Consider the following 12310-nt stretch of genomic DNA (forward strand, 5'->3'; position numbering starts at 1 on the left):
CGAAACAAAACAAAAAAAATTGTTAACATTCTAGAATGTTTTTGAACATTTTAAAACATCTTGCTGGGGTTTCTATGAAAATAAGTTAGACCAGGGCTAGGCAATGTCGGTCCTGGAGTGCTGATTTCCTGCAGAGTTTAGCTGTAACCCTAATCAAACACACCTGAACAAGCTAATTAAGATCTGCAATATTACTAAGGCTACAGGCAGGTGAGTTTTTTTTCAGGGTTGGAGCTAAACTCTGCTGGACATCAGCACTTCAGGACCGACGTTGCCTACCCCAGAGTTAAGAGTGTTTCTATGAAAATAAGTTGGTCATCTGTGACCGTTGTGACAGGTCTTGATACATTTTTTATAGTTTTTCTATGAAATCATGATGGATTGATGCCTCATCATGATGCCTCAACAAACTCCTAAACTTCTGCTTATTAATATAAGTAATGTAGTTGTTAAAATGATTGCTCACCCAAAAATGAGAATATGTTAAAATGAGCATATGTTAATACATTCAACAACAATGGCGTTGTAAGGGACCATCCATACAGGATGTGTTGTTAATATGCTAAAAAACAGCTGGACAGAGGCCCAGTGAAATATAAAAAGAAGGCATGATGCATTTTACTCATTAAATATGTCAGTAACACGTTAGTTTAGGGACCAATTCTCACTATTAAGTAGTCACATTAGCATGCATATTAGAAGCAAATTGGCTGTTTATTATTACCTACAAACCCTTATTCTGCATGAACATATTTTAGATCTATTAATCCATCCCCATACATAAACTTAAAAGGATAGCCCACCCACAAATGACAATTCTGTCATTAATTACTCACTCTCATGTTTTTCCAAACCTGTTAGACCTTCTTTCATCTTCAGAATTATTAAAACAAAATGTATTACATATTTTTGATGCAATCCAAAAGCTTTTTGACCCTGCATAGACAGGGTTCACAGGTGTGGAACGATATGAGGGTGAGTAATTAATGACAGAACTGTAATTTTTGGGTGGGCTATCCCTAAGTTTCCCTAAGTTTATTTATGAGGATGGATTAATGGATCTAATGGTTTTGTAAGTAATAATAAACAGTCAATATGCTTCTAATATGCTTGCTAATAAGCCACTAATTAATAGTGAGAATTGGTCTGAGAAAGTGTTACTGACATATTTAATAATATATTTAATAATATGAGTAAAATGCATCATGCTCTTTTTTTATTCAATTTATTTATTCCACTGGGCCTATGTCTAGCTGTTTTTTAGCATATTAACAACTCATTCTGTATGGATGGTCCCTAACAATGCCAGTGCTGAATTTATTAGCATATGCTCAGGACTGACCTGCTGTGTTTTAGCTGCACTGAATGTGACAGATTAAAATGAACTCGGAGACCATGGCTTGTGTTTTGATTTCTTTGTTGTGGACTAATGCTGTATGATAGAGAGATCATAAACAAATAAGAGAAGGATAAGTGAGAAAAATTTCAGCCTGCAGCCCTGGAGATCAGTGACTGTTTGTGTGAAGATTAAGAGGAAAAAATGGATTTTGTTTGTCCTTTCGCTATCTCTCTCTTTCTCTTATGTTCCCTATGTGACACAGTTATTGAGTCTTAGAAAAAAAGAAAGTGATGGAGAAAGCAGAAAGGGAGGGAGGAGAGCAGAGGAAAAGGGTGAGGTTCATGTAGAATGGAGAATTGAGAGAAAAGAACAGGAGAGAAGTTAAATATGGTCACAGTCAACTAATTTGAAGTGACCATGTCTGCTACAAAATAACACCATAAAAATAGTCTATACAGCTTGTATGCTGTATAAAAAGGGGCTTTGTGATGAAAGATGTCATTAATTACTCACCCTCATGTTGTTCCAAACCTTTAAGACCTTTATTAATCTTCGTGAAACCCCTCTCACCCGGGTCCTCTCTGACGCTCCGAGCGGGGCTCGAACCCGGGTCTCTGGCATTGGAGACGGACACACTAACTAGGAGGCTAAATGGCTACAGCCACTAACATCTGTCGCTAGTGCGTCTCTTGAGATCGGGGAGTGAGGTTTACCTGCACAGCACCACTCACTGGTGTAACTCAGGGGGTTACACTCACCCCCCTAAACCTCACTCCCATCCAGGTCACGGCACCAATGAAGCCCCTCTCACCCGGGTCCTCTCTGACGCTCCTCGCACTCGCTCCGAGCGGAGCTTGAACCCGGGTCTCCGGCATGGGAGGCAGATGCACTAACAAGGAGGCAAAATGGCTACAGCCACTAGCATCTGTCGCTAGTGCGTCTCTTGAGATCGGGGAGTGAGGTTTACCTGCACAGCACCACTCGCTGGCCTCCGTTACACTCAACCCCCTAAACCTCACTCCCATCCGGGTCACGGCACCACTGAATTCTGAGAGCTCTCTGACCCTCCATAGACAGCACGGATCCTAAATCTATATCAAGTTACAGAAACGTAGTAAGGACTTCGTTAAAATAATCCATGTGACAACAGTGGTTCAACTGTCATTATCAGAAGCTACGAGAATACTATTTGCGCGCAAAGAAAGCAAAAATAACGACTTTATTCAACAATCCGTCTCCTCCTTGTCACCATGTCACCATTTCAGAGAGTATATCTGTATGTAAACAATGTTGTTTACATTTAGATCAAAGCGTTAACAACGTAAACAACATAGCCGTATGATAATAAATGTATTTTCTTGCTTTTTTTTTACTAGGGGATGAAAAGTGTTTTTTCAATGCCAAGTACAAGGGACTAGTGAAGTGTGAGAGAGAGATAAAGAGAGAAGAAGGGTAAGAGGAGAAGACGTTGCAGATAATGGAGTCAGGAGAGATAAAGGAACTAAATAAAAAGGCAGAACTCTAAGGAGACCTGCCTGTATCTGAGCCCCGATCTGCAGTAATGAGAGTCTGTCTGCTAATAGAGTTAGCTTGACTGTAACTACGCTGACTTGCTGTGTATAACTCCAGATGTCTTAGTTGCCAGTAATGCTAAGGTCACGGTCATCCTCATAGCAACCATAGTTTTCAGGAGCATTGAGGTACTTTGTTTCCGTTCTGCCTCTCTCTCTCTCTCTCTCTCTCTCTCTCTCTCTCTGCACTTTTTCCTAATTTACATCCTCTAAAAAAAAACAAAAAAACTTAGCACTCCGTAGAGAGTGGATACTTTCCCGTGGTCAGAACAATATCTCTCTTTGTGCCCCTTTCTCTTCTGTTTTCGGTGACGGAGGATAGGTTGTTGGCTTCGCCCCCTAGTAGAGCATGTGAAAGAATTGCTTTAGCATGCGATGCACATCACAAAGCGAGCCTGAAGCCGGGCTCACTAGTTCTCTTTCACTGACCACTAAAAAATGGTGGAGGATTTGAAAAGAATCCGAGCCGTGCCTGGATAATATGAAATGATTGTTATTCATCTCAGAGAGGTGAGAGGCTTTTGAGGTGAGGGTTTGAGAGGTACACGTTATGTGCGTCGTACATGAATACTGCGAGTGGGTGTAAAATGTTTTCAAGATCATTTTCAGGTAATGATGTTGGTTATGCAGAAGTCAATATTGCTTTTTGTAGTGGGAGCAGCAGGTGTTAGTGTGTGGGTACGGGTTGCATAAGGCCGCGTGCGTTATGCCAGGATGTGCTTTTAGCTTTTTAAGTGCTGTATTATCTGATGTATCAAAGAGGTTTTATGTTATAGGGATAATGTGGGAAAAGATTGAGAAGTCATAGTCATAGCTGCGTCATCTGTAGCTCAGCTGGGAGGGGTTCTGGTTAATACATTAGAATAAGGACACAGTAAGCAATTGTGATGTATAAGTTAAAAGTTAGTCATTTTTAAAGCATTTTTTTATGTTTTAAAACATTGATCATCAGCACATCATTTATGCATGGACTGTTGCAATACATTACTCTTGATGGTTTGGGATATATAACTTCTTAAATATATCAGTGGTGAATATATTTGAATTGGTTTTAATTGAGTTTTTTCATAGTATATGCAAATATTTTATACACATTTATAAACGTTTTTAATAATACATACAGATATATAATGAAACATTTAAACAATACAAATACTTTCTACACAAAAACACATATGCATATAATTAGGTTACATGTAACATATATATTACATATAAATATGTACTACCGGTTGTGACTTTGACATAACTTAATAATTTGCTTCAATTTTTAAAGGATAAGTTTTTAATTTTAGTGTGTTAAAAATGATTAACAGTGTTTATATGCATTTCTAAACTAATTACTATTTGGTGAGTTAACAGATGTTTACAAAACATTTATTAATTCATTTATTTGTTTTATTATATGCCTAGTTATTAAATATGAAATATATTATTGCTTCACCACTTAGACAAAAATTTAAATTTTTTAACTGTTTGTCAATTAATGTGCTCATTAATGTATGTTTGAATGATCATATCAATTTATATTTATTCTTTATTATCTCTTTGTTTAGTTGATTTCGTTTATTGTCTAATTTATTCTTTATTGTCTGTCTACATCATGCACTGCTTTATTGCTTGTCGTTATAATTAAGTCTTACAGGCAGATCAGGTGTTTACGAGAAGCTAACGTTCTCTCGCTCTCTGCAGGTTCCTCAGGATGAGTGGGGTGGCTTCTCGTCTGTGGGTCAGGATGACGAGATCCCGTGCAGGAGGATGAGGAGCGGCAGCTACATCAAGGCTATGGCAGAGGAGGACAGTGGAGACTCAGACTGCAGCCCTAAACCCTCACCCAAAGTCCAGGCCCGGAGAGCCAGCTACCTGAAAGCCACTCAGCCCTCCCTCACCGAGATGACCACACTCAAGTGAGTCTGGAAATGTATTAGCTTGTGCATTTTGTAGCCGTGAAATCACATGGGAAATTAAATACATGTGATGTATGTGTACGTCTGGTGTGCAGGTGCACGGACCTGCCGATCTGTCTGCAATTTCAATGAACCGTCATCTTCTCTGGGGTCATTTAAAACAGGTTTTTTTACAGGCGTTCCTCCCGCTTCGCATCTCTAAGTGCTGTTGGGATGGGTCTCTGGAGACGGTGTAATCCCGTCCTTAAATCCACCTCTGTTCACACGCATACACACTTACTCGGTGCAATTTCATATAAAATCCCTTCATGTCCTGAGACTCTTACCACTAAAGTGAAATCCTTTCACTCTCCCCTTTATTAAAAATTCAACAGAACAAAGTCATTTCAAAGGGAATTTTCCTGCGCCTTTAAAGTTCCTTCCAAGTCCTTTCATTTTTCAGTTGCACACCGTCATATCGTCTGAAAGTGGGTCTTTTTTAGCGCGGGAACTAATCTTGGCTTCAGTATTTATGTAAAAACCTCACATGCATATTGCTATTATAGCTGTGTACTACAGTGACAACATATCCTACTTAGAATATATACAATGAAGTGAGTCACTTTTAGAATCCCACAGACTTATTCATGAGAGAAAACTGATTTGCATTATAAAGAGAATCACTGCACGCTTTAAATTCTGTGTGTGTGAATGTGCGCTTTTGTGTGTAAACTTTGCAAACAAAGCATTCGTATAATGTGGGCATCATTTCTGTGACAACAGCATATGCTCATCAGTGTAGTGTAAAAATGCAATTGCTGTACATTTGCTGCTTATTAATAGTTAGTAGGTAGTTATTAAGTTTAGATTTTTGGTAGGATTAGGGATTTAGAACAAGGTCATGCAGAATAAGTACTAATAAACAGCTATTATGTTTTTAATATGCATGATAGTAATTAACTGGTTCATAGTGAAAGTTTGGTAACTAAAGTGATCCAAATTAATACAGCAAATGTATCCAGCAAGAATGCATTAAACTGATGAAAAGTGACTTTAAATAAATGTAACAAAAGAATTTCATTTCAAATAAATGTTGTTTTGAACTTTCATATTCATTAAAGGTTTGTGGAAATGTATTGTACTTTCTACAAAAATATTAAGCAGCATACTAGATTGATTTCTGAAAGATCGTGTGACACTGAAGCCTGGAAAAATGATTGATGAAAATTCAGCTTTTGCCATTGCAGGAATATATTACATTTGAAATTATTATAAAAGAATACGCATGATAATTCAAATTGTATTTTTAATTTACTCAAGGGTATGATGTCATCAGTGTTCTAAATGAATTCATTCCGAGCTCTTCAGATACTCTCTTCACAGTTTGTAGGAAACGGGAAACTGTCATGTGCTCTTTATCTTTTTCTGCTCAATAAGAAGTGCCGCAGCATTGAATATTTATAATCAGAGCATTGTGCCTCGAACTCAAATATGGACACACACATTCAAACGTGCATATACATACTCCTGTACACACATGTACATGAAACTGATAAATAATGCATAATAAAAAAGGAAATTTCTAAACCTATGAACCATAAACATATACTTTCTGTTCAGAAACGCAGTAATACAGTAGACATACACACACTCATGTGTTCAAATAACCACATGTATATTACAGAAAAAAAAATGTTACGTTATATAATAAATATGCAATCCCCTGAGGCCTGTGCTCATTATAGACAGACATATCCTTTATTTCTGCAAAACAATTCCACAGATGTGGGACCTGAGTCATACAGTATAAATTTTTTTATGTACAATGTTTAGGCATTTTTTATTAAACTGTTTTAGTCAAATTTAGTCAAGCCATGCATGGTAAATATTCAAAACTCATTTATTTTGTACGATTAGTTATAAAAATTACATTTAATATGTCATTCTTCAATAGGACAATGTCATTATTTATGTATATTAAAATGAACTATAATGTTTTGTTTAAATAATTGAACCATGTTTAAATCATTTAAAATTTTTATATATATATATATTAATGATTTATCTACAACATATTACGTGTAAAAAGCTGAGCTCCTGAAAAAACAGCATATAATGAGAATACATGAGCATTGTCCTATTTTTTTCCGCAATATCTAATTGTGTAGGCTTTCCTTCTCAAAGTACACTTCAGCAAACTTCTACCATTTAGTTGTTTTCCCATCATTTGCCGCTTTGATTGATTTCATCCACTGTCATCTCTTCTTCTAAATTTATTCTTGTACTTTTCCTGCGTTCTTCCCTCTTTGTTTCTCTTTTACTCCCTCTCTCTCTACACTCCTCACTCCAGTGAAGAATGACTAATGCGTTTTTTTTTCTTGCTGTAACTGCATACTATTTTAAGAGCCACATCCATAATTAAGATTGACTCGACCTGAAGGGATAGAATGTGTGTTTGTGTGCGTTCATGTTTTAATGTGTTTCCGTGCTCATATTTCAAAGACCTGATTGCCCATCCACATGTAAACACAAACAGTCAAATGCTAGTTCTAATTGTCAGGAGTTCATGTTTACACTGGTTTCAGATATATGAAGAATACGCTAACACACACACCTAACCAGGTCGAGTTTTTTTCAGGTCAACAGTAATGAGGATGAAATCTCTGTAGAAGGAAAACCATAGGAACATGATGAATGAGTGTGAGTTACAAGAGTAATCTCACCCCTCATTAAATACTTGCTCACCTGTTCTCGCTCTTTCTCTCTGTTTGCAGGATCAGTACGGAGTCCCATTCCCCCAAGCTGCAGATCCGGAGTCACAGTTACCTGCGAGCGGTGAGTGAGGTTTCAATCAACCGCAGTTTGGACAGTCTGGACCCGGCCGGTCTGCTGGCCTCGCCTAAATTTCGTTCCCGAAATGAGAGTTACATGAGGGCCATGAGCACCATCAGCCAGGTTGGTCATCGCCCCCGTCGTTGTCTGGTGGAAATCACCATTAAGATGCTGATCTTACACCAGTGGGAAACAACAACTGGGCCTGGATCAGACCCTAAGGGTGATTTCCAACCAGAGCCTTCCTCAACGTCAGCCTTCAAGAAGGTTTGCAAAGGGGAGGAAAACATGCAAACGAAAAGAAGTTAAATATTTGCAAGATTTTAGCTCAATCCCATTAATCATCTCATTGAATCCTTTATCATCTCTTCATCCATGCATTATTCAGATTCCTAATTCGCGTGCTATCGGTATGGTATGGAAGATAAGGATAAGCATCACAAATTGTACGTTTGTGTATACTGTGTTTAAGGTGTCTTAGTTAATGTACTTTTTGACAGTTAGGGTCCTGGAGTCAGAAATTGTATGCATTTTTTCATTTATTTATTTTTTTCCTATCTGTCAACATTTCTAATCGAAATGCTTGCTACAGATATGAAAACACAGAAAATCTACCCTGATTCAATTTTATTTTATTTTTTATTATGGACGAAAATTTTGTGTAAACGTGACTGACACAACGTGAGGTCATATTTATTTTTTAACGTGGAAAACTTTTGGACGAGAATTTTGGACTTTGGACCTTAAGGCTAAAGCCCCAAGTATACTTCAGTTTTGACATGAATATTAGTGGATGCATACAGCTGAACACATTATTACTGTTTGAAACTCTTATTCTGAGTCTATTAATTAAAGTAGTTTGTTGGTATTATTCAGTTATTCTAGTTGTTTGTTATTATTCCTTCTCTTTTTTTTTTCTCTGAAACGTTGGCACAGTGTTGCTACCGTTTGGACAAACTATTCAGCTCGAAGTTCACATGGTTTAAAAAAAGTGGCTGTATGTATATGGTATATGTGTTTTGTTAAGGAAATTTACATTTATCATACCTTATCGAAGTATACTTTGGGCTTTAGCTGCCACATGCTGCTGTTTTAAATGTATAAATGTGTTTTTCCCCATTAAAACAAGTTACCCCCAAAAAACTGTTTACTCACATAAAATGAAGACAATATAATTTGCCCAAATTGGAGTATATTGGAATTAGTATCTCTCAGATGTACCCAGATTTTTTATTTTTTTGTGAAATTTCACAGATTTGTTTAAGAACTACAAACAGAAAATAAAAAAAAGAGTTAAACTAACATGGCAGATAGAGAGATTTAAATGAAAGCGTTTACATAGTCACATGACACGTGAATTTCATTCATAATACACATTTTCATACTATGTAGAACATACCTTTTTAGCGGACACAAAGTGCATACTTCATCAAATGTGTAGTATGTAAAAAGTAAAGTAAAAGTACTCACTAAGTGATTGTAGATATAGTTAAGAGGTGAGCAACAAAGGATATGTGGTGTCAAGATGCAGTTTTATGATGCAATGTTTTAGCCCAATACTACTGATTTACTAATCTACTTAAAATATGTATTTTCCTCATTACCAACAAGACTTAAATGTCTACTGTATGGCTGCTGTAGCTAACTGGAGGAATATATGAGAGTAACAAAATATCGTGTGCGAATGAGTTCTCATGTTAATTGTAGGTTTTAATGCTCGACAGTCGTTTTCAAAGTGGTGTCAGTAAAGCCTTTTAAGCAATTTTAAGTGGTGTTCTTCCTTGTTAGCATGTGTAGCTAAGGGATTTTCAAGGTGAGTTTTCAGGATTAGTGTCTGTTGCCATGGGATTTTAAGGTGAGTTTTCAAGATTAGCTTCTGTAGCCCTGGGATAAGGTAACAGTTAGCGTTTACAACCAAGACAATTTTAAGGTGAGTGTTCTAAGCCTGACAGACAAGAGCCCTAACCTTTTAAAGAGCTGATTCCTCCCACTAGAAAAAAAAAACTAAACAAAAACACAGCCCTCAGGCTTGTGTGTGAATGCGCGTTTTTTTTTCTTCCTGAGGATATATATTAATCATTTTCCGACAAAAAGCTCATTCTGCTAACCAAAAACCCCATTATGTATTGCTCCCTCATGTTTATAGTGAATGTGTGGGCATGTTTTTGAGTTGTGTGTGTGTAGAGGCATACATATGTGTTGGTGTAGGTGTGTTTCTCTGAGGGTTTTGTTGCTACTAGATGATTAGCAAATCTTGGTGCCTGTCTTTCTTCCTTTAGCCAGTGACAAACACTCAGCTTTCTATTCCTCCAATCACAACTCACTCACTGTTAGTCCTCCAGTCACAGAATGTTTCCACTTTCTTTCCAACCTTAAATCATGAGACCACTTCCTTTCATAAGTTTCTGTCTAAATCCAGTCACACTTCTTACACTGCTATATTATAGAATTAGCACTAGTGATTCAGCCACACCTGGTTTTGCTTTCACTTGTACAGATTTCCTCCCCTCTGCACTCCTTTCTGTTCTGTTATCTGTATTAGTGTGTTTAACCCTTATCGTTGAAAATGCAGCTTGGCTGTTAGAGGGTTAAATTGAGCCTACATGACAAATGACAGCTCAGGATTAACAATTTGCACATTTTCCCCTGACAATTGATTTTACATCAATATTTAACCAATTACTAATTCCAGCTGTGATGTTAACTCATTGTGGTATTTATGGGTGTCATGACATTTAAAGCTGAAACAATGTCATTAAGTTGATTACAAATAAATCTATGTTAAAGTCAAATGACTTTTTTTTCTTAAACACACTAATGCACTTTTTTATTCTTTGTGATTTTCTTTCTTGCTTTTGTATTTTGTAAAACCTTTGTATTATGTTTAAAACATATTTGACAATAAAAGACATTATCCAACACTAAAAAGATGGACATGGCAACAAAGCACCCTGGATTGTGAATGCATGTATCTGCTGTGTAGTATTTTTATTGAATTCTTTTATCTTTTTTAATAATAATAATAGGAATTCAATGAGGAAAACGTTTATTTGTTCCACTGCTGATTTTGTAAGCTTGCCCACTTACAAATAAATGGTCTGTAATTTTTATGATAGGTTTATTTTAATGGATAGAGACTAATCCGGACAAAACACATTATGTAAAGGTTAGAAATTTATTTGCATTTCAGTGAGTGAAATAAGTATTTGATCCACTACCAACCAGCAAGAATTCTGTCTCCCGGAGATGGGTTATGTACCCATGTGGAACACAGATTAGTCTTGAAGTTACTCCTAATTTCAGCTCTTTAGGTGTATAAGACACCTGTCCCCACAGTCTGTATCTTCCATTTCATCCTCTTCCACCACCATGGGCAAGACTAAAGAGCTGTATTCTGATGAAACTAAAATTGAGCTCTTTGGTATTAACTCGACTCGCCGTGTTTTGAGGGAAAGAAATGCTGACTATGACCCAAGAACACCATCCTTACAGTCAAGCACGGAAGTGGAAACATTATGCTTTGGGGCTGTTTTTCTGCTAAGGGTAAAGGACGACTTCACCACATTGAGGGGCAAATGGACAGGCCATATACTGTAAAATCTTGGATAAGAACCTTCTTCCTTCAGCCAGAACACTGAAGATGGGACAAGGATGGATCTTCCAGCATGACAGTGACCTGAAACATAACACCAAGGCAACAAAGGAGTGGCTCAAGAAGAAGCACATTAAGGTTATGGAGTGGCCTACCCAGTCTCAGACCTCAATCCTATAGAAAATCTGTGGAGGGAGCTGAAAGCCAAGAAATCATGTCTGCTAAGTCTACTTATCTCACAGTTTAGCATACTATTAAAATTACAGACCCTTTATTTCTTTGTAAAGGGACAAACTTACAAAATCAGCAGGGGGTCAAATATTTTCCCCACTGTAATATCATTATTATTATTGGTAATATATATATATATATATATATATATATATAGTTCAATTATGTTAATACAATATATAGATTTTGATTTATGCATACACATTTTAACATTCGTATTAATAGTATATTATGTAATTTTCTTGATTATATCTAAAAAACAATTATATAAACATAATATAATATATTTATCAATCAACCATATATATATATATATATATATATATATATATATATATATGTGTGTGTGTGTGTGTGTGTGTGTGTGTGTGTGTGTGTGTGTTATGCTATGTTGTGTTAATATTTTTTGCATTTTAAAAATGAATCCATTGTTTATAATAAGCTGACTATAAAAACATTTTGTTTTTCCGCAATATGAACAGATTTATGTTCATTTTTGATTTTTTTAATTTGGTTATCTTGTGCCACATTTCACACTGTTCATCCATTAGCATACCTTTTGTATACTGCAATTTTTGAACAGGTTTTCATAACTCAGGACTAAAAGTCAAGCTAAACATCTTTGCCTTGGGTTAAAAATGTCCTTAATCCAGGGTTAATTTTATCATGAAAGGTCAAATGTGTTTTTATAGATCTTTAGTAAAGCAGCATTTAGCAGCTTCATATTATCTGACTACATTCCTCTGCCTTCTTACAATGATTTAAAGTCATTTTACATTAGTAAGACATGAACTAACATCTTGAAACCTGCTCATTCAGTCAGGAAAGTTTATATTTCATGAAAGCAATTATTTCATGA

At 36.3% G+C, this 12310-nt stretch overlaps 1 protein-coding gene across 8 annotated transcripts in view; it reads left to right on the forward strand.

Annotated features, from left to right (window-relative positions):
- Nucleotides 1–12310, forward strand: part of LOC113042336 (disks large-associated protein 1-like) — a 114762-nt gene that overhangs the window by 62636 nt on the left and 39816 nt on the right. For 6 of the 8 annotated variants that reach the window (XM_026201110.1, XM_026201109.1, XM_026201112.1 and 3 more), the window contains 2 exons: nt 4603–4817; nt 7571–7751. In XM_026201110.1, the coding sequence (XP_026056895.1) occupies nt 4603–4817; nt 7571–7751 (396 nt within the window). Of the gene's footprint in view, nt 1–3300; nt 3421–4602; nt 4818–7570; nt 7752–12310 lie in introns of those variants that run through there. The other 2 variants (XM_026201116.1, XM_026201114.1) reach the window with 2 other exon arrangements.

Source organism: Carassius auratus, chromosome 24, assembly GCF_003368295.1.
Source record: "Carassius auratus strain Wakin chromosome 24, ASM336829v1, whole genome shotgun sequence".
NCBI lineage: Eukaryota > Metazoa > Chordata > Actinopteri > Cypriniformes > Cyprinidae > Carassius > Carassius auratus.